Source organism: Alligator mississippiensis, chromosome 3 (genome assembly GCF_030867095.1).
Source record: "Alligator mississippiensis isolate rAllMis1 chromosome 3, rAllMis1, whole genome shotgun sequence".
NCBI classification, from domain to species: domain Eukaryota; kingdom Metazoa; phylum Chordata; order Crocodylia; family Alligatoridae; genus Alligator; species Alligator mississippiensis.
The window spans coordinates 210,459,724-210,482,988 of NC_081826.1; the positions used below are offsets into that span (position 1 = coordinate 210,459,724).

General features: G+C 41.1%; 1 protein-coding gene across 9 annotated transcripts in view; it reads left to right on the forward strand.

Moving 5' to 3' along the window:
* Positions 1 to 22,448, forward strand: part of SPIN1 (spindlin 1) — a 94,463-nt gene extending 72,015 nt beyond the window's left edge. For all 9 annotated transcript variants that reach the window (XM_059724871.1, XM_006277571.4, XM_019478079.2 and 6 more), the window contains 3 exons: positions 9,470 to 9,723; positions 12,129 to 12,362; positions 18,923 to 22,448. In XM_059724871.1, the coding sequence (XP_059580854.1) occupies positions 9,470 to 9,723; positions 12,129 to 12,362; positions 18,923 to 19,122 (688 nt within the window). In that variant the 3' untranslated portion in view covers positions 19,123 to 22,448. The remainder of the gene's footprint in view (positions 1 to 9,469; positions 9,724 to 12,128; positions 12,363 to 18,922) is intronic.
* The last annotated feature ends 817 nt before the right edge of the window (positions 22,449 to 23,265 follow it).

Sequence of the window (23,265 nt, forward strand, 5' to 3'; positions counted from 1 at the left end):
TTTTCTGATGGCTTCGTCACACTGCCGGCTCATGTTCATCTTGGAGTCCACTAGGACTCCAAGATCCCTTTCCACCTCTGTGCCACCCAGCAGGTCATTCCCTAGGCTGTAGGTGTGCTGGACATTTTTCCTCCCTAGGTGCAGCACTTTGCATTTCTCCTTGTTGAACTGCATCCTGTTGTTTTCTGCCCACTTGTGCAACCTATCCAGGTCTGCCTGCAGCTGTTCCCTGCCCTCCGGCGTGTCCACTTCTCCCCATAGCTTTGTGTCGTCTGCAAACTTGGACAGAGTACATTTGACTCCCTCGTCCAAGTTGCTGATGAAGACATTAAAGAGTATCGGTCCAAGGACCGAGCCCTGCGGGACCCCACTGCCCACACCCTTCCAGGTCGAGACCGACCCATCTACCACGACTCTTTGGGTGCGACCCTCTAGCCAATTTGCCACCCACCGGACCGTGCAGTCATCCACATCACAGCCTCTTAACTTGTTCACCAGTATGGGGTGGGATACCGTATCGAAGGCCTTCCTGAAGTCTAAGTATACGACATCCACCCCTCCTCCTGTGTCCAGGCGTTTCGTAACCTGGTCATAGAAAGAGACTAGGTTGGTCAGGCACGATCTGCCCGCCACAAACCCATGCTGGTTTCCCCTCAGCATAATTTGCCCTGCCGGGCTCTCACAAATGTGAGCCTTGATAATTTTTTCAAAGACTTTACCAAGGATGGAGGTGAGACTGACCGGCCTATAATTGCCCGGGTCCTCCTTCCTCCCCTTTTTGAAAATGGGGACCACGTTAGCCCTTTTCCAGTTTTCTGGGATTTGGCCCGTGCGCCACGAGCGTTCGAATATTCCCGCCAGTGGCTCTGCAATGACGTCGGCCAGTGCCTTCAGCACCCTCGGATGGAGCCCATCCGGGCCTGCCGACTTAAAGGCATCCAGTTCTTCCAAGTGACTCTGCACCACCTCAGGATCTACGCATGGAAGTCTGGCTCCTTGCTGCTGCCTCTCTACAACCCCAGTGAGAGACTTGTGTCCCTCGCTTAGGAACACTGAGGCAAAGAACTCGTTGAGGAGTTCAGCCTTGTCCCCCCTGTCTGTCACCAATTGTTTCTGCCCATTTAGCAGCGGTCCTATTCCTCCCTGGGCCTTCCTTTTACTCCCAATATATCTAAAAAACAATTTCTTGTTGTCCTTTACTTGGGTTGCCATCCTCAGCTCCATGGTAGCCTTGGCCCGCCTAACTGCCTCCCTACAAGCACGAGCAGAGGAGGTATATTCATCTTTAGTGATCTCACCCTGTTTCCACTTTTTATGTGCTCCCCTTTTGGCCCTTAGGCTGCCCTGGATTTCTCTGGTCAGCCATGGAAGCCTCCTGGCCCCTTTCCCTCTTTTGCCTCGCTCGGGGATCGTCATGCTTTGTGCCCGAAGGATCGTTTCCTTTAGGCACAGCCACCCTTCTTGGGCTCCCATCCCATCAAAACTCCTACTCTGCAGTGCTTCCTTGACTAATCACCTGAGTGCATTGAGATCAGCTTTCCTAAAGTCTATTGTATAGCAGTTTATAATAACAAAATAAGTCTTGCCAAAACATACTTTGAACAGAGAAATTAAGCATGGTACTGCTTTCTGGATATAGGTAATAAAATAACCTTGACTCAACTTGCCCTTAATTTTTTCTCAAGCACTGATTTACTTTCTTATCTTAAACAGTGACTTAACAGCACCTTTTCCCAGTTACACTACAGTCAGACTCTGTTCTCTGACATTCTTCACATCAGCTCTCTGTCCACATAAACTAGTATCTGAATCGAGAGTGTTATCATTGTTTCATGGAAATGTAACACTGAGGTAGTGTTATGGAGAATGTATTCTTACCAATAACTTTGTGGCATGGTTCCACAGTTACTATTCTGTTGTACCTTAGTTTCAGTACCTTAAGACAGTGTGCCGTTTACTAAGCATTTACTTGCCAACAGGGGGACTTCTACCTCCTTTATACCTCACCTTGGTTTTGATTAGACTATTGGTGTCAAACTCACCCTGAGCCAGATCCTGGCTTTAGGGCTCTTTGTGGGCTTGGTCTAGCCTGGGGAACAGAGCTGTTTCAGCCTGGGACACATGGCATCATTCGCAGCTCTGGTTCTATCCTAGAGCAGTGGCAGTAGTAATGGCACTGCCAGGTCTGCCATGGCACATATGGCACAATTGCTGCTGCCACTGCCATGTGCCCTGTGCCATGGTGGTAGCTCTGACTGCAACATGAGGCATGCAACAGCTCCAGCATGGGGCAGCGACAGGGTCAGTGATTGAGAAGGTAAGACTATGGCAGTGGCAACTGGTAAAGCAGCTGGAAGGCAAACAGGGCTGTATCTGTCCTCGCTCAAACTTCCTGCCAATCTCCATGTCCCATGAGTCCCAAAGGCCTTAGATTCTATAGCAGACTGTGGTCCACACCCACCACTCCTTTTCCCTGCTATGTCTCCCAACTTCAGGTGACCCACTGGTAACCCAGCAGCCAGACAGAATGCCTTCATCAATGGGATCTGGCCCGTGAGCCATCTGTTTGACACCACCTAATTAGAGTAATGTGACTGCTTTTTGCTGCATTTCCTAAATCATTGGCTTAAATTTGGTTATTCTAAGGAGTTTTAACATCATCTAGAAGAGCCACATTGTCTGATAACAGGACTATCCATATACTTTCTATTTAAAAAAAAAAGTAGGGGTGCACCAATAGAGGTATTTGGGGCTGATAGTGATAGCCAATTTTTAAGGAGGCATATCAGCCAATACCGATCCGATTTCCAATACACAGCCTGGCAGGCTGAAGAGCAGTGTCTAGCTGGCTGGTAAGTCTGTTGTGGTAGAAGGGGATAGGGAAGGGAAGGGAAGGGGCATGGGAAGGGCAGATTGAGGCCCCTGCTGTGAGGGAGGAAGTGGGGTTAGGGCTGAGGCAGGAGCTGGGCCAGGCACTGACCAGGTGGGGCTTGCCAGGGCACAGGGCGGAGCCAGGGCTTGTTTGGGGGTGGGCAGCTCCCGCCACCGCACACACCCTGTAAGGGCATGGGGGGCAGGGGAGCAGCGAGTGACTCTTGGATCTGCGCAGGATGGGGTGGACTGCAGCTGTGGGCTGGGGCCAGGGCAGTACCGGGCTCTTCCCAATGGGGGTTAAGCTGGGCTGCACTCAGGGCAGACAGTGGCACTGGGAGGGGGGCTACAGGCAGGTTGTAGCCACCCCAAAATTTGCTGTAACCCGCCCCCCCCCCAAGTTTAGCTGCCCACCCCACCCACAAGGAAGAACCCAGCACAGCTCCAGCCTGCAGCTGTAGCCCACCCCACCCCACCCCACCCCATGCACATCTGAGGGCACAAGCCTCCTGTGCCCTTGCAGGGTGCACACAGTGACAGGAGCCGCCCCACCCTGCAACCCCAGACGAGCCATGGCTCCGTCCCATACCCTGTTCCAGCTGGGCAGCACCTGCCCCAGCCCCACTCCCTTTCTCACCTTGTGGGCCTTGATCTGCACCACCCCCCACCCCTTTTCTTCCCCCCTCTCCTTGCACCAAGACAGATTTACCAGCTGGATGCAGCTCTCCAAGCTGCAGAGTTCTGCTCCTCACCACCTATGTGCTGCGCTGTGGCTGCACACATGCATGGGGCATTGATCAGCCACATTATCAGTCGCATCAGGCAGATTTCTGATACAGTCAGTTTTCTTTATATCAGTGCCAATGCAATATTGGAATCGTGTATCGGTGCACCTCTTAAAAAAAAAATAGCATTTTCCTAAATTTCTATTTGTAATGGATCTTATTTCAGTCTGAATCATGTAATACAAATGTGGATTTTCTTCCTGAAACCACACAAATATAGGGATATGGGAGGGTGTGCATGGTGGACATTCAGAGTGGTCTTATCTTATTGACAAGCGTTCTTATGTACTACCAAGAATAAACAGTTTGCGTCTTTTCCGAGACTACTTATAGCTTAAGTAGAAAGGATAACAGGGCAAGTTGTTACTGCACAAGGAATTTCAAACGGGATCTGCTTGCATATCAAAACTTGTGAGTTTGTAAATGTGACACCTCTAGAAAACATTTTTGCATGTTTTACCAGTGAATTTTCTACCTTATGGAAACATTCTTCAGAAATGCCAGTTAGAGTTTTGCAGAGTAGCAATATGGCCTTCAGTCATATTTGCTCTTTGTTATCTCTGGATACTTCAATGATGGCATGATGAAAAATGCTTCTCCAGTCACTATTTAAAGAGACTGAATAGCCATCCTAAGTAGTACTGCTTGAAAATCATGTGATGTGTATACAACTATTTGTGCATACAGTTATTCCAGGGGTAAACTGTTATCCCAGTAGTAAATTGAGATATTTGTACATGCACAATTCCATGACCTATTTTCCATGCCCCCTGTCACCAGGATTCCAGTGGTGGAGGGAAGCAGGGGTCAGTTGGAGTAGCTTCTTTTGTTTATGCCCTCCATTAGAGGCAGGACACCTACAGCTCAACAGATTACTGCTAACCAAAAGTATTTGGCTTGAGTTCTTGTACATTTGAAGTTGAGTTCATGCACATACAACAAATCAATAAACCACACTTACTGTAAGTTAAGTAACCTTTCTTATAAACCAAGAAATTCAGCATTTAAGATTATACTTATTAGGAAATCCAAATATTCTGGTATGAGAAACCACAGGAAAGGCACCTATATAGCCCCATTTTCTTATATTATGGAGCACTAATTTTGATTTTATTACATCTGTTTATTTGCTTCCCTTTTTTCTCACAATTAACATTTTAGTATAATAATAAGATACTAAATATTTCTGAGGTTTCAGTCTACTTTGGGAAGAAATATAACTTCTAAGAAGTACTGAATTTTAAAACAAACTCTATTACCAAAGTGAGAAACAAGTTCATCTTTGTCTCTAAGTAAGACAAAGGTAGTTAGACTGGGTATGGGCTTGTTATTCCAAAGTGGGCAGCCTTTTCCATTTATAACTGATGATGGACTATGACAAATACTGTACCACTTGAAATAATACATATTTGCCATATTTTTCAAATACGTGTTTTTGTATCTTGGAATAGCAAGAATGAGTAACAGGTTGTCACTTTTAGTTTACATGTGACCATTAGATTTTTTTAAACCTGATATTCTTCACCCCCCCACCACCACCACCATTTTCCTTTTTAAAGAAGGCAGTAAGATTTAGGCATTAGGGATTAGGTGCATTTTGCCTGCATTCTCATAATTCCATGTTGCAGTTATATTGTCATCTGTGTACCAAACTCAGTATTTAGATGAGTAGTTCTCAACATTTTTAGGCTCGAGGAATGCTCTGATACATCCAAGGCGCCCCTTGGAAAATCCCAGCTCCTAGTTCTTGCTTTGTTTACTAAGTAAAAACAGTAAAGCAATTCACCTGTTGCAAAGAACTTGGACCATACAAGGTCAGACTCTTTCAAACACTAAGGATTCCTATGTGAAATCTCTGGGTGCATTTTTTAAATCACGTTTGCTCACTTAAGAATTCTGTGATTGTGTAGCACCCTGTGGCACCCTTGAAAGGATGTGAAGGCACCCTAGGATGTCATTGCACCTTGGTTGAGAATAATTGATTTCAATTTATGATGGCACTTCCAGTGCAACTATCACTCTGATACCTAAGGACCAATCGTCAGCCCCTTTGCATGTGCCATTTCAGTAGTTATTTATGATGACATGTTGGGGGGGGGGGGGGTTGGATTTTTTTTTAATCCAGGAAAGAGGGTGCCCTGTAAAAATTTAACTTATAGCATTTTACATGGTATGCTGGCAAGTACAGTTAAAGTACAATTTCTTTTAATCTGCAGTTATGCTATTTAGTGCGGCATCTTTATGAATTTGTGCAGAAAGGGGAAAAGGCAGTATGTGAAAGTCTGGTCTGTGCACCAAAGTAGTAGCATAAGCAGGAAATTTAAAATCTATAATGGTAACGTGGCCACATGGGATGTTATAACAGTTATGATAAAGCTCATGCAAGTCAGCATGTTGAGAACTTAAAAGGCAAAGGATTAAAAAGAAAATCTTTTATGTTTTGTCTCAAGTTTTCTGAAATACAAATTATCTTGCAAAAACTGGGAAAATAAAACACTGCTGAGGGGCAACACTGAGCCATAGAATGTTATAAAGATGCATGGTATCTGAATGAGCTTTGTATATTCCATATGAAACCAACTATTAAGGTGAATAAGGGATGTGTTTCATATTCACAAACTATATTATAAAATCCTAGTATAAAAGACTTGCTGAGTCATTTCTATCCTCCCTGAAGGAGTACATAAGAATACATTGTTTAGTCCTGGTAGAAATCCGTTGTCTCATCCATCATCTCATATGTATAAAGACACACAATTCTCTTTTGGCTGCTTTTTGGTTTGGCAATAAAATAATTGAAGTTGACAGAAGATAATAGCCATATTGTTCATTACAAGACACTCTTCTTAAGGGGAGAAAAATTTTCATTTACAGGTAGTTTTGGTTGATTCATACATTGTAACTTTGTTCTGCTTTCTCTGTGTACCACTTTGTACACCAGGCAGAAGCTTATAGCCATTTTTTTGGAAAGGCCAGGTTCAATATTGAAGGTGCATGATGTCCTGCCCCCTTTTCCCCCCTCTTCCCCCATTGTATTTTTAAAAAATTGAGCTATTTTTTTGTATGGAACATTTTTCAAACCAATGTTAAGGCATCAAATGCTTATAATCAGAAAGTAAAATTGGTTATTCAGTAAAACCAAAATATATTTATTGGTTCACTCTAGAGTGCAACATAAAGCATAGACAGTATAAATGGTGGAAATACAGATTTTTTTTTTTTAAATAATGAAGCATTAGGGACACAGGAAAAGGAAACTTTATAACTTGCTTAAACTTGGCGTTCTCTCTTTACTCACCTGTCCTAGTAAATTCTTTTGTTCCTTTTTGTTTTCAGAAAGAACTAGTCTTTTCATCTTCATGTCCAAAGATGGAGGGTGGGTTATCTTCAGTTAAAATTAACTCATTCCATGCAAAATCAGCCTGTTTTGTGGCATATAAGAGTGCAGTTTTGCTTCATTGATTCCCTGCAAATTAAATTTCTGAAGTAGTTCCGAAATAGTCAGAAAAAAGTGAATAAGAAAAAATCCTAATTTATTTAAAAATAAATAATGAATTTTATGCTTTTCCCTTCATTTCCTGGAGAAAGTTTGTTTGATATATGTTTGTATGCTAGCAGTCATTTATGATGCGAGTCTCTCTTCAAAACTGAGAGGGAAAATCCTGATTAGATTAATCATGACAAGTGAAATCTGTAAGTGGGGTGGAATCTGTTTAATTTCCCATTAAATATTCTTTAAGGAGAATTGCAGATGTGAACTTGGAACAAATATAGCAGGAACTGTCTTTTTTCTAGAAACCCCAGGGGATGGAGAGCTGCTATTTCAATCCGACATAATTTATGCTGTTGAACAACTTCGTAGAATGATGGAAACATATGATCAGGCTTTCCAGATCTCACTCCAAGTCTAAGGCCATTTCTTGGGTTTCTTCCAAATATTGTGTTACTCTGAGAGATTGATCAACGCTCCTACTGATACATATTTGGATTGCTGTTGCTGTTTTCTCAAGAATGACACAAGTTGATTTTTGTGCAATTCAGTTAATAAAGAATAATGTTATTCAAGTTCTTGTACCAGATTAAATGGTTGGCAAAGTTGTAGCAAATGGTAATCTATCAAATTCAGAATGACTTTATCTTATGTTTTATAGTAAACTGTTTTAAACCTGATAGCTCTAAATATTTTATCAAAGGTGCTTATTGTATGATAAAAAGAATATGCAATAATTTAGTTGTATATGTATCTCTCTTTAGCATTACTATATTATACTGATAATCATATAGCATTTACTACACATGTGCTCTCTATATTGTGGTTCAAATTTGTTTTCATGGTATACCAAAATAAGGGAGTTGTTTTGTTTTATTTTTTAATTGGCCAGCTATTACTATTTGGCAGAATTGACACAGTGACAAATAGCAAACCTAACTATTAGTCATGACTTGTTTAAAAAAAAACTTGCAGGTATTCACAAGTGGAAATCTTTTGTGCTAGTGAGTTCTGGTTTTGATGGGAAGTTTTATAAAGAAGACATAAAACACTGAGGAAGAAGTGAAGCAGATCTAGTCCTACTAGAAGGGGTATCTTCTGTGGTTCTCCCTTGTTGCATGTCATTCGGGCAGTGTGTTTACTGAAAAGGAACCATGCTGTTTTTTTGGGACATTGCATGTTTGTAGAGCACTGCTGAGGTTATACTTTCCTTACTGATAGCATTAAAAAATTATCCTATCTTCAAAAAAAAAGTGGAGACTAGGATAAAAAAGTATATTTGCCCTACAAGAACAGCAACCAAACATCACATTATCCTGGCTGTTTCCTATTCTTTTAGGGGAAGTTAGGGAGGTGTCTTAATCTCAGAATCTGATAGATATTCAATGTCTTGTTAATAGAGATGATATTGGGGGGTGACTATAATAAAGTCAGACAACTTTCATTTTGAAGGCAGAATTAAGGTGTTTAACAGGTAAGTTTTTTTACTTTTCCATCATTAAATTGGCATATGTTGTTTAGATATCAAGAAGGGCTAATTTGCAGAATTATCTCAGGTTAAAGAAAACCAATTTAAACTATTAGGAATTAGTGATAATGAAAATGATTTTACTTTATACTTCAACTGTAGTTGTTGACTTGAGTCTTCATAAGCTGTTTGCAGAACTGTTGGGAACTAGAATTTTTGTTGCCCTAAAAGTTCTTATATTGAAATATTTTCATTCTCCATTAGAACAAAAAAAAAATTACAAACAAAAATTCTTTAAAACTTCTACTTGGAACCATCCATCACATGCTATATGCATATAAAGTTGAATATAGCCATCATAATAAATATAACACTATAAATTAAGTGAATCAGAGTGGTACTATAGAAGTGATATAGTATCAGCTTTCTCCTATCAGCAAAATTAATCAATTGGCATTTCCCTGCAAAGTGTTGAAAATTGAGGTCTGTCAAATCAATGGAAAACTGTTGTCAAAAACTGTTTTCACAAATACTACTTAATGGATCTGCTTATTTCAAGGTACTTGGCAGTTCTTCAAGTACTGCACATTACTGCGTCAGTGTTCTTTTTCACTATTGTACTTATTGTGTTTTCTAGATAATGTTAGATAATCAGTATAATAATCTAGCCTAGCAAGTAGTAGTAAGAATAAGGGATACACTAAAATGTGTGCAATATTTGCTCAATGAGTAAGCATAAATATACTCATTTGAAAATATATGGAAACTTTCCTGTTAAAAAAAAAATTACCTTTAGTTAAAATTAGAAGAAATGTTTGCCTGTTCAGTAGCTTACATATGTTTATCTATATGCAGAAAGCACCGAAACAATGTGGGACCAAGCAAACCGATTTCTCAGCCCCGAAGAAACATTGTAGGCTGCAGAATACAGCATGGATGGAAAGAAGGGAGTGGACCTGTAACACAGTGGAAGGGGACAGTTCTTGATCAGGTTCCTGTAAATCCCTCCCTGTACCTTATTAAATATGATGGATTTGATTGTGTCTATGGACTAGAACTGCACAAAGATGAAAGAGTTTCAGCGCTTGAAGTCCTTCCAGACAGAGTTGGTAAGTGTTTTTTGATGCACATGCATTATGTTGCATGCTCCTTCTGCATATGTGGTGGAATGCGTTCTGCCAGATAAGTGGACATTCAAGTACAGGCAACCCCTGCTTAACGCTGTTTTGCTTAGCGCTATTTTGCTGTAATGCTCATTTTAATTGATACCTGATTTCACTTAGCGCTCAGTGAGTTTCATTATAGTGCTCGTGCTTGCCATCTTGGGTCATGAAAAGCAATTGCAGTCACTATCTTGGGTCATCAAATATGTTCAGTTTTACTTAATGCTTGTTTTGCTTAACGCTCAGTTTTTCAGGAATCAATTAAGCGCTAAGCAGGGGTTGCCTGTAGTAAAAAAAAAACGATGAAATTAGTACATTTTTATCATACTGTGGTAGGTAATTAAGATCCTCTGTTCATATTGCCTGATATTATGGCTTTGGCTGCCATTCTAAATGGTATGCTTGCACATTCTGTAATATTAATCATCCTTCCTTCTGTCGCCGCTGAGAGTCACGGCACGGGGTTCGGGGCCTTAGGAGCCCTAGTTGGTGGGCGGGTACTTGTGACGCTTGGAGTGGAATCACGTACTGACGTGTTTTGGTTAAGCAAAAAGAGTGTTTACTTACACTGCTCGTACAGTGCAGGTCAGAAGCTTGCTTCGATTACAGTTGTAAACAAAACTTGGGTCGGGCAGAAATTACAAAGTTCGTTTGGTCAGTCTGCAAATGTGTCAGGGTGTTCGGGGTGTTCAGGCCGGCAGTCATCTTACGTCTCGGGTGGGGGTGTGCTAGGCCCCCTTGGGTCGGTGACGGGGAGTCCTTAGTGGTTGATCAGGCCACTAAGTTCGCTCTGAAACACACGTGGAGTTTGCTAGGCTCCACAGTGTACTCAGAGTTCTCCACGAGGTGCGTGTGGAGTTCTCCAACTTGGGCGGAAACTGCTTCAACCTCTTATACGGCTAGCAAGCCAATCACTAGTCGCCACATAGGAATAATTTAAAACTGGCCAATAATAATGTGAATTTGCATACGAGTGGCGGGAACTTTTTTCTAAACTGTAATTTTCCACTATTGTAGCATTTGGTTACTGGGTTCAGGCATAGCGGAATTTTCCTCCATGACCTAGTTACTGCCACCAGAATGATTGACAGCAAAACTATGCCATATGCATCGAACCCATGGAATTCTCCTCTGGGCTATACCAATTCTCCTCTGGGCTATACCAATTCTCCTCTGTGCTATAGGCATCTAATTAATGGGTTCTGACACCTTCAAGGATTTATCCTTAATAAGTTTATACAATGCTTAGTTAGACTAATACTCTGTTTAAATGCTAATGTGTTGACCCAAGAAGATGCTTGCATGAGATCTAATGCGAATTCTCTCTCTACAAAATATCTTCTGGTCCTTCTACAATTTTTACTTTGTATCAAGTTCTTTCAGATGTGCCTTTCTTGATAAATACAGTTCTTTTAAATGAAATAACAAAAGCAATAATAAGGTGTTTGTTTTTAACGGCTCACTCTGACTGGTACATCCTACAGGTTTTTTTGAAACCCTGAAGTTCAGTGTTCATAATTTGCACTAGTTGCCACTAACTCTCAAATTGGATCAACCATTTGCAGCATTCCCTAGTGAAAACCTCATTAACAATAGACTCTGAAAGCTGTTTTGCAATTGCTTACCTTTGCTAAAGATTAATTGTAAGATAAATGAAAATTGTTTGGTATGTGCTATATAACCCACCATTGGTTTTCCTCACTATTTTGAATTATTTGTTAACATGACCCTGCGCTATAGCTTCAGAAACATATTGTTGTTGTTTTGGAAAAAGTCGATTTGAATTATTTTAATAAATAATCATCACTAACGTTTTGCATCTTTTAACCTGACTATACCCAGGGAATAAAGATATCCATCAGGGCTGTCCACAGGCTGCATGCAGCCTCCAAGGGGTTAATTTGTAGTCCCCAGATTCCCACTCAGGCGCTGCTTCCCCCACCCCTACTCCATTCTTCTGGCTCCAGGCTAACCCTGCCCCACTCCGGCTTCCACCTCTTGACCCCACCTTAGCAGGTGTCCTGGTATGCTCATGCAGCATGATACAGCAGGGGAGCCTGAAGCCAGTGAACTGTGGGTAAGGCTGGGGTGCCTGTGCATGCAGTGCAGTGGGGGGTGCCCACACAGCTCATGTCCCAAGCAGCTACTGACTCTCACTGTTGAGGCCAATGAGGCAGGCAGCTTGGTGTGTGCACCTTGGCCCCTTGAACAGCCCTGAGTTGCATGAAGCAAGTAATTGTTTCATAAATAAACCCATTTGGACAAAGCAGTTAATATGATTTCTGTAGAATATGTAGTATCCAGCTTTCTGAGTAAACCTGAATTTATTAAATATTATGTACATTTTTCAGCTTCATCTCGAATCAGTGATGCTCACCTAGCAGACACAATGATTGGCAAAGCTGTGGAACATATGTTTGAAACAGAGGACGGCTCAAAAGATGAGTGGAGGGGGATGGTCTTGGCTCGAGCTCCTATAATGAACACATGGTTTTATATTACCTACGAGAAGGATCCTGTCTTGTACATGTATCAGCTCTTAGATGACTATAAAGAAGGTGACCTCCGCATTATGCCTGATTCCAGTAAGTAGGTTAATATGTTTTGTTATATTAACTATATAGTAACAGTTGCCTCTAGATTAGATTTTTGGCTTATGGTTAATTTATTAAATGAAACACTTTACAAACTCAGAAATCTTAAGGAAATGTTTATCTGTAATTTTAAAGATGACTTCTAAATGAAAATTTGTTTGAAATGAGGATCAGTTTCTAATGTTAATGCTTTATACTGCCCTTTTCCACTCCTGCATGGTTTATAGCTATCCTGTTTTATGTATTTGTTTAATCAAGACGTGATTTTGATGTGAAAAAAGAAAAAAAAAATCTACATTTTTTATTATCTTGGCATTTTGCTAAATGCAGCAGACCACAGCGTGAGAAGGATGAAGAAAAAAGGAAATATATATACAATAAAGCAATTTTAAAAGTTAGTTACACAGTGAATAAATGCACATAAAACTCTCTTGTCCTTAATATTCCAGACTTCCAAACCAGGCCCTATAGAACAATTGAGACACATTTTGCAAAATCTAAAATCACCGCTACCAAAATAACCATTATTTCCCCTTGTGATTATCCCAGGTCCTACAGAATATTAAGAGCTAGCCCTCCAAAATTTTTTTTTTTTATGATTACATTTGAGTCTGTTGAGCCAAGCTTAGATTTTTTTCCAGTTTCTGCTATCCTGCAAAGATGGAAACTGTCAAGTGAAGGGGAGGGAGTGTGCACATGAGTGCTGTATTCACACATGTAACACAAAAAGAAAAAAATATATAAATGCTATAAAGGCTTTTGGCTATATTAAATTATATTAAATTCAGCCCTTATTTAACTAGTTTGGAACTACCAGTTTGCAAGTTGGTATGCTTAGAATAAGTGAAGGAGAATTCAGTGTTGCCGATATCTGTATTCCTCTCAACCATTATAGAAGTTTATTCAGTTGGAATCTAAAATTTGATGGTGTGTGTGTGTCGGGGTAGGGGGTGCGGTGGCAAGTCATGATAACGAAAAATGGAGATAGGAGGGGTGCTTTGGATATTTTTTAACTGGAAGGTAGTTGAAGCTTTTGTTCCTACAGAGAGGTTTTATCTTTTTCCTTAGAATCCTAGAGAAGTAGTGGTGGAAGGGACCCCCAGAGGTCATCTAGTCCAACCCCTTTCCTGTGGCAGGATTATCCCTATCCAAACCATCTCATAAAAATTTATTGGTTAGCCCAGGGGTGCTCAACCTCCAGCCTGTGGGGCTCCCCATAGGTCTGGAAATTTGGTGGTGGGGAAGCAATAGCAAGTTACACTGCCACCCCTCCCCTGCTACCTTATGCCCCGCAAAGCCAAATTGGGGCCACATCATGCCCCCTTCTCCTCACACGGCTGTACTGGGGTCCAGCCACACTCCCTTCCCCTGAAGGGCCCAAATTTTCCCCTCCAACCCCCCCCTCCCCCCCCCCCCCAGCTGCATTGGTCCATGCCTTTTCACCCTGTGCACTAGATTGAGCCCACTGGCAGGATCTGACCAACTGAGCACTGTCCCTCTGGCCCAAGGAAGAAAAACATTGGGCACCACTGGTCTAGCCTTTTCTCTGCCAGGAGTTAGAGAGAGTAGTATAGCTACTATATCATCTTATTTTGGGATGTATAGTATGCAAGAAATTCACCCTGTTTTGGAGAAGGATGAAGAAAGTTTTCCAGCCCCATACAGCAGAGCAGAGCCTAATCTGCTCACTCACACTCCTTTTCCTGTCAGGCAAAAGGTATTGTTTTAACTTTTTTTTCAAAGCTGAATTTCTGCTCAGCCAAAAACTGAAACTGTATCTGAAGAATGGACTTCATGGGCAGATCTAGGATTTCGAAAAGAGCTAAAACCAGTCAGCAGTGCTATGAAATACGAAAAGAAAAACCAGGAACAGTTAATAGATTGCAAAATTGCCAAAGAAATGATAGCTTGATTAGTGTGCTACATCAAGACCATTAAAAGGAAAAAGGCTAGTTAACACCTTTGGAGTGAAGAGCAGTTATGAACGAAGTCGATTTATGAGCCGTGAATATAACTGACTTTCTCAGCACTGCCTGAATAGAAATGCCACTGCTGCTGCCAGGCAGTTGCTTTTAATCTTTGGGTGGAGCAGGAACCAAAGTAACATAAGATTGCACCACTGCAACCTCTTTCCCCTCCCCAGGCTGTCTCTGCTGGACTCTGCCCGCCCTTCCACGCAGCTGCTGGTAGGAAGAGAAGGAAAAGAAGCAGCAGCCATTCTGCGGTGTCGGTGCACTTTTATTTTGGGCAGAAGAATCTGCTTTTCTCTTTAACATATGCACCCCAATTTTGGAAGGCTGATTTTGGCGGAAGGTGCTTGTTCAGTTCTTGAAGGCACTCTTTGAAACCATAGGGCGTTTATACACATGCTCCGGGGGGTGGAGGGGCCACTAGAGTGGCTCCAAGAGCCACTCTAATTAAAGTGCCCAGAGCACCTTGTGTATCAGGACTTCAAAATGGCAGCAAATGCACTTTATCTAAAGCTTGTTTGGCGAGCTTTAAAGTGCCCCCCATTTTGAAGCATGGGGACACTAATACACAAGATGCAGGAGGCTGCTGGAGTGTGGTAATTACCACGCTTCAGCAGACTTGATTAATCGAGTCTTTTCCAACATGCTGGAATTACAGCGCATCAGAGCAGCCTCCCTACTTGTGTATAGGCGCCTATTAGGACTAAGCATTTTTTTAAAAATGAATTAGTTGATAATATACAACTATATAGCAAATATGCCATAATCTTTAGTTGTACAGCAAATTACACAGCTGTTATAAGAAGAATAAGTAACCTAGAGCACTGACAGAGTCTGGTTTATTTTGGGGATTGGGGGGGAGTATAGAAAGGCTAGTTATAGTAGATTAAGTGTGCGGAAGAAGCATCAGATAAATACTGAAAGATTTTTCAAATTTTAACTGAAAAGAGAAGAGTGATTGTTTAAAACATTTGTTTCTCCCAAGCCTCTTAAATCTGTATTGACCGGGCAACGGTGAGGGAACACAGTTCTTTAAGTACTCTGAATACAAATCATTTTCCCTTGATACACCTCTCATCCTCAGCTGATCCTGTTTCATTCACTGGTTCTCCAGATATCCACAGACTCTTTCAGGGCTGGAGAGATTTGAGTTTACCTTTTTTTTTTTTTTAAATGGGCAAACTTGTTTTGTAAAAAGTGGTACCTGATTCACTACTTTTGCCTCCTAGCTTGATTGTATGTAATGGATGATTTGGCTTTAGAATGTGTTTCTCATTGGATTGGCAGATGAAGCTCTACATACATGTTAGAGCTGTAAATCATTCATTGTCTTCTGAAATCCATCTCTCTCAAGTTTTAGGGCTTTGTGACTGTTTTAAAATCTTAGAAAAATGTTGTCTGAATGAACAAGGAAGTGGCTGCAGCGTGTGTGGTATGAAACTGGCTCTTTGTTCAGATTCACCCAACTCTCTGGCAGAGTAAAATTTTTTTAAAGCAGTATGAATCATAGATGGCAAAAAACCATCAGCAAATCAGGCCTTCAGCAAGTCAGATGAAGGATTTGTTTTAACTTGTTTCTACCAAAACGAGTTAGTTTCCATCCTTCTTTCTGTTCAAGAATAGGATATAGTTTGTCATGGGACTAAAATTTCCACCACACCCAACAGCTCTTCCTTGCATCAGATAGACAAAGGACAAGATTTGCATTAGGCGTGTGCAAAACAGCACCCTTCTGATTCGGCTTCCATTTTGACGATTCAACGGAACAGCGTTTCGTTTTGAGTTTCAAACCCACTGTTCTGTTTCGTTTTGTTTCGTCGAAACTGTTTTACTGTTTCGATGGTGTTTCGATATTTCGCCCATACGTTATTATGGGGAAACATAACATACAGCAGGCAGGCAGATTGGGGGCTCACCTGCACCCCCAGGAATGCTGCAGGGGTTGTGCCGGAGTCCTCCGGGGGGTGCAGGCCCCCAATCTGCCTGCTAGATGACAGACTGGTGCTGGGCACAACCCGCATCCAGCACCAGGAACATCCAGGTGGCAGCACCCGGCTCCTGTCACCTGGCAGGCAGATCGGGGGCTCACACCCAGGAGGACTCCGGCACAGCCCCCTGCAGCCCTCCTGGGGGTGCCGGTGGGCCCCCAATCTGCCTGCCTGCTGACAGGAGCCGGTTGCTAGTGTATGGGGCCGGGGCATATTAGCTCATGCAGGGACCCTCCGCCCCAATCCTGGAGTGGAGGAGGGTCCCCACATCCTCCTCGAGTCGGTTCCGGTACGGAGCCGGGGCAGATCAGCTCGTGTGGGGACCCACCACCCTGATCCTGGGGTGGGGGAGGGTCCCCGCACGAGCTGATTTGCCCCGGGCCTTGCACCCTCCTTGAGCCAGCTCCAGTATGGGGTCGGGGCAGATCGGCTCGTGGGAAGTCTACTCTTTATTGCTGTGTTTACAGATGCTACACTAGGAACAGTTATTCATCTTAAGTTGTGGGAACCATTCTGAACGGTGTTCTAAAACTACAGAAGTCAGTGTTCCAAGGATGTTAGGGATGCAGTTTTCAATCCTGATGTGCTATTTACCTCATAGTTTAATTTGTAAAATTGATGAGATTTTTCTACATGTGCTCTTAACTTATCATGTGTCCTTAGAAAAACTGCCTTTTCCTTTTCTCTTACATCTGCAAAGAGACTAATTGCATTCTAGGTTTTTCCATATAAGTAGGGATGCACTGATTTTGCTATTTGCACAGAAAATGTGAAATCAGGCATTTTTCATGAACGTTGGAGAAATCCATGGAAAAAAAAAGAGCCCTGTGAAAAGCAGGGTTCCATGTAAAATTAAAAGGTTTCTCAGTTTCATTGTCCCCCAAGTGCTGATTAGGCAAGAGGGCTGCCCTCATGCCATGGTGGGGAGAGCGGGGCTGGACTGTGGGGAGCAGAGCTGGGGCAGGGGGGCAGCGTTGCCATCCCTGGCAAGGGGAGCGGGCCTGGGTCAAGTGCAGAGCTAGGCCAGGCCGGTGGGGGAGCATGGCCCAGCCAGGAAGTGGGAAGGGGCTAGGAGGGGCAGAGCCAGGTCAGGTCGGAGGAGCCAGGGGGCAGCTGGATAGTGGTGGCTCTTTCCTGTGCAGGCCAGGCCCAGGTGGGGAGTGGGGCCAGGCCAGTCCAGGCTGCCAGTCTATGTGTCTGCCAGCTGCCCTGGCCAATCAGAGGCACTGGGGAAGCAGACATGATCTGTCTGCGAAATTGGAGCCCGGGGCCATGTGAAATTTGGCCCCAGGCTCTGCAATTTGAGTGCATCCCTATATAGAACTTTTCTTTTATTGTATTGTACAAGGAAGAAGGGACTGTTTTGTGTCCTGATGCTAAACTTTTGCCATGGATTCCTTCTAAATCTGGCTTTGCCTGTTGTTTTTTTTTTAATTTGTTTCCTGTAGCAGAGAATGTTATTTCCATAAATATGAGGTTTCTAAACTTCTAGGACAATGCCTGACGGAAAATAACTTGGGTTACTGGTAGCTCTGGGGGATGAGTCTAACAAGAAAAACCTTGTATTAACACTTTCCGTATGGATTCGATTCTGTGTACAGACTCTTTCACTCATTGGTATAAATTTAGGCAACTTAGGTTTCAAGATCTAAACTAGGGTTCCTGTTCTTCCCTCCCTCCCCCCATGTAGTGAAACCCAGTTAAATACCTTTAAACTTGGATGAAATGCTGTGGAGGCAGTTTTTGAATAAGTACAGTGTTGTGACATCTTTACATTTCCACTCTCCTTTCCCAGTTGTTTGAATTTCTTTTACTACATTATTGAACTAGAGAGAGAAATTGAAAAACTTTGAAGAGTGAAACCCCTCTGTAACCTCTGGTTCAGACATTCATATCCATTAGAATTCATTCTCATGGCCTCCAGTGGGCAGTGTTTGGATAAGTAGAATATCAGTCCGTGTGCATATTCTACAAATATTGGTTCAGATCATTCGACACTTCTTTTTTCAGAAGTGTCATTCATTTGTTATAATCTTGTATGTGTATGCGATAAAGTAGGAGCCAATATATTCAGTGCATCTGAGAGTATAGGTATAGTATAAAATTGCAACTGGAATTTTATGAAAGTAAAATGTTATCTAACCACGTCCCCTCTTGCCTCCCTGTGATCATACTTTTAAAAGTGTAACGCTGAACAGTAGTTGTCTGAACAAACTATATCTTCTAGACTATTCTTTGAAATGTGTAAATCTGCCGTCCAACCCCCAACTCATTTCTTATATTTTCACATATTCCAAGGCAGGGGTGGGCAACGCTTCAAAGCTGGGGGGTGAGGGTGAGAGATTTAATAAGTTTAGTTCAGAGCATAGGCTACTTCTGGCTCAGCCTGCAGCAGCTGTCACTGCTCCCACCCACAGTGCCACCATCACTGCTTCTGGTTGTTGCATGAGCAAAGCCACTTCCCACCACCGGCCAGATAAAATGGCTCCAGGGGTTGCCAGCCTTTGTTCTTAAGTAACCTTGGCAAATGTCACCTGGAAATAAAAGTTGATAACCTCCTAACAAAGTGCATTTTGTGTCTATGCTTTTATAGATGATTCGCCTCCAGCAGAACGGGAGCCAGGTGAAGTTGTGGACAGCCTGGTAGGCAAACAAGTGGAATATGCCAAAGAAGATGGCTCAAAAAGGACTGGCATGGTCATTCATCAAGTTGAAGCCAAACCCTCTGTCTATTTCATCAAGTTTGATGATGATTTCCATATTTATGTCTACGATTTGGTGAAGACATCTTAGACGTCATTGTGAACTTTTGCCAAATTTGTGGAACTATTACATGTAAAATTTGTAGACACAAAAAGACTTGACTGCTTTCCAGTTTAATGAAAGCTTAAATGTCCCTGCGAACCCACAATCTCTGCCAGCAAAACTGTTTTGTTCTGAATAATACAAACATTTATGTGAACGTGACACATTTTGTGTAAGGGAACTCCTTTTCTTGAAGGAAGTCGATATATTTTGGGGGGAGGGAGTACGGTAAAGAACAGCGGCAAATTCAAGCTGTGTAAAGTTGATCTAGTATTGTAATCATTAATCTAAATTTTTCATAGATTTTAACTTTTTCTTCAACCTTGCACTCACCTGTTCAACTGCCACATGCAAGTGTAGTTTGATATTTTTGATATTGCCTTCTTATGTAACATTAAATTTAATTTCTTGGCTACTGGCAGTCCTTGTTTTCAGGGTTGGGACAGAGGTGGTTTTGAAAGGTTTAAATGGCTTGTGCAGTGTTAAGGAGTACCTAACCCACGTAACATCAATCTACTGTGTTTCTACACTACTTCAAACTAGCTGTTTAAGGAATAGCAATGCTTGGAATTATTTGTGCATCTTAGTCACAAGACGGTGTATGATTTATGCACCTTGCAGTGAAAAGGCTTTAAACTATGAAAGGGTATAATTAATCTGTATGAACAGATAATGAGAAAATGCAGGTTAGTGGCCCACATTTACAAGCGGTAGAACCAGTAAAAATATCCATAACAAGGCTGCCTTCTATTCTAAATGTTGTATTTTGTTATACACACTTAGCAAAACCCAAGTGCTTGGTGCCAAGACTTTTATTTTAGTGAAGGAGAAGCATTTGTTGCCTTCTGCTCAGTCTGCTGCATTCCCTTTATTTTTTCTTTTCTTTTCTTTTCTTTTCCTTTTTTGGTCCAAGAAGGCCTGATCTCTTCTTTCTGGCTTTTCCACATAAGGAGTGTCCGGACAAATCTACAGCTTTAACCTGTTGTCGCCTTTTGTGGTGTACATTGTACTTGCTTTGAGGTATGCTGTTAACGTGAATTTCATTCATTGAACACTAGAGTTCTGCATGCCAGTGGTGTAATATCTAATGAAAGCTATAGGCAGTCTCAGTGGTTCGGTCATCTGCATTAGATTGTGGATGTAAATAGCAACCCACAGCAGCAGAATCCTTTCACAGTTTTAATCTTGCAAGATAGTTATAAACCAAGGTAGTTTTTAAATGTGGCAGCTTTTTAAAAGTAATCAGGATTGCAGAAATGGTAAGCATAGCAGCAAAATTGTCATGTCACATTAAGGCAGAGCTTTGGAAGTGTAAAAGCACTGTTTAATGGAAATATGATATATGAAGCTAGTTATCACTGTTGAGGGAAAGAATACCCAGATATCCAACCTTACACAGTTAGTGGAAGGCTAGAAAAAGGGGTGCTGTTTATCAGAGCTCTCAGAGGCCCAGTGACCTCTACTTTGGGTGGTGTTGATACTGAAGACTTACTGATTTAAGTCCCTTTCTATCCATTTTTTGCCTAATTTCATATTTTAGCCTTAAGGCTTGTGCCTCATTATGCTGTTTGAATGGTAATAAATACTCATTATATAAATACAATACCTTAATTCTTTGTCCATTGCTACTATTGCATTCTGTCCAGTATTTCATCATGGGCAACCAAAGGCAGGCTATTGTCTTTCAGTGAATAGCTTCTCAATGCAGTTCTTAAGCACTAAGTACCTGAGTCGTAAATGTTCCTTGTGTTTTGAACAAAGTGAGCAGATTTGCAACACAGTGTTTTTTCATCCTGCAGATCTGTTATGTGTTTTCTATTGACTCTTAAGAGTCCTGCATGTAAATCTCAAAGCTGAGCCTGGCTCCATGAGCCCAAGTTGATATTTGTGGCACAAGAATGAGTGAGTGTATTGATTAAACACAGGATACATGAATAACCTAGTACAATTGGTTTTGGGCTATACATCTGAGGAATACAAGGTTTGTTTTGAAATATTCAAGGTCTAGGTCTACTGAAACATTTTTAACATTATAGGCTTGCACTTAATGGGTTTTCTGCAAGCCACTTTAATACACCACGTATTCTGCCAATTCAAATATAATCAATAATATGTAAATTTTATGGTTGTTTTCTTAAGTGTCCCTGTTGTGTCTGTTGCTTTTTTTTTCTTTTTTTCTTTTTCTGATAGCTTAAACCACCTTTTTTGAGGCTTGAGACTAATTCCACTCCCTGCCCATCTGCTTTGGGCTTTGTTTTAGGCTCATGTTTCAGATCTGCATGCAGTGCTTGCGTTACCCTGGTAACTAAATGTTGGTTCCTTGTTCTAGGGGTTCAACATTACTTTCCAAAATTATCATGGGGCTTGTGATGACACAAGCCATGGATCTGTGTATAAAAGTTATTGGCCTTTCTCATTTACCTGCTGTAGTATTGTTGTATATTGTGTGTGCGTGTGTGTGTGATGTCAGGCTGCCATGTAAAACTTTTAAAAGGAAAAAAAAATCTTAAATGCAGACCATCCTTTTTTGCATGCTTAGAAGGTAGAACGTTCAATGTAACAAACTAAAGTTGCATGTTAAAATGTTTAGGTTTTTGTTTTTGTTTTGTTTTTATTTTGTGTTCAGTTTTTTGTGAATTTGCTTATTGTGCTGTTTTAATGGTTGTTAATAGGATTAAATGCACCGGTGAGGCGAGCATAGTGCCAACGGAAGGTAATTTTCCAGTTGTACGTTTCATACAGCATTTGAAGGGACCATGTATTCTGTTCAGGAGTAAATAAAATCATAGCTGAATCTGAAACACTACATTTTTTACTTTTTCTTTTGAGTGCCAAACCCTAAATTTAGTTGGAGTAGGATGTATACAGACCTAACTACATTGGGGAAAACCCTTTTTATTGCAATATATAAAAGCCTTCTTAAATCAATTAATTTAAAAATGAAGGTTTTATCCGAAGACAGAAGCAATTACAATCATTTCAGGGAAAAAGAATTATGGCAGAAACAGTTTCTGGTTCCTTGAAAATGCTGTGCTTTTTGTATTTTACATCATTAGTGCAATTTGGATGGTTCTTGGTATGTGTATAGTTCAAAGGTCTTCGTGTTCACATTTTAAGATTAGGTAATGACTTCATCTTTAGAGCTTGGTTTCATTATTTTTATTTTATTTTGAACAATGTAGACAGTTCCCTGTTCTCTGCATTTAGAAGTATAAACACTTTAAATCTGTTACTTAATTCTGTAAGTAATTTTTATAATTATGATGTAACTCTATCCTTAAAACATTTAAAATAAACCCTTTATGTGCAACTTATGACTGTAAATTTTGTTCTCATGAGCAAAATATAGTGATGTGTTTTAAAATTGTGAAGAAGCAGTTTCTTCAGTTTTATAATTAAAAAGGATTTATTATTTTAATGTTATGAGCCATTTATGCTGATATAATACTATGCCCTTTTGGAAAAAGTTTGCTTGTTAAGCCAAGTCTTTATTCTCTCTTTTGCCAAGTAAGTATGAGTGTTGATAAAATGACATTTAAAGCGATGGAATTTGATTATGAAGTGAAGTATAGTGCTTAAATTGTACTTTTATCAAAGGCAAAAAATAAACTAAGGGAGTTATGCAAGCCTGTGAAGGAGCCTGTAAATTAATATATTTTCAGTGCATGTTACAGATGTCATTCTGAGGACAGTAGTTCTGATATTGTGGATACTGGAAGCATTTTTGCTGGTGTTGCTCCATGCCTCCTTTGATTCAGTGTTCCAAATTTCAAGTTAAAAGGTAGATCTTTATTTCATTCATTAAAAAAAAGTGTTCAGATGAAAATTGGCTGTTGAGACTGCTTCAGTGATGATACTTTTCACCCACAGAGCTCTAATAACTTTACAAAGATGGGTAAGTATAATTCCTCAATATATGAAGATGTGGGAGGTTTTTTGTTTGTTAAAATGTGTGCTTGAAAGGATATTTTAAGTCTCTCCAAGCAGTTGAAAAAAGTTATTCCCTGCTCCCCCCCCCCATGTGTACAGAAGATTTAATGCACTTCAGTTGGAGCTTTTGGGTGGGCAACATTTCTGACCACATTTAATTAGGGGCCTGAACTGTCAACTTCAGACCCCTAGTTTAGAAAG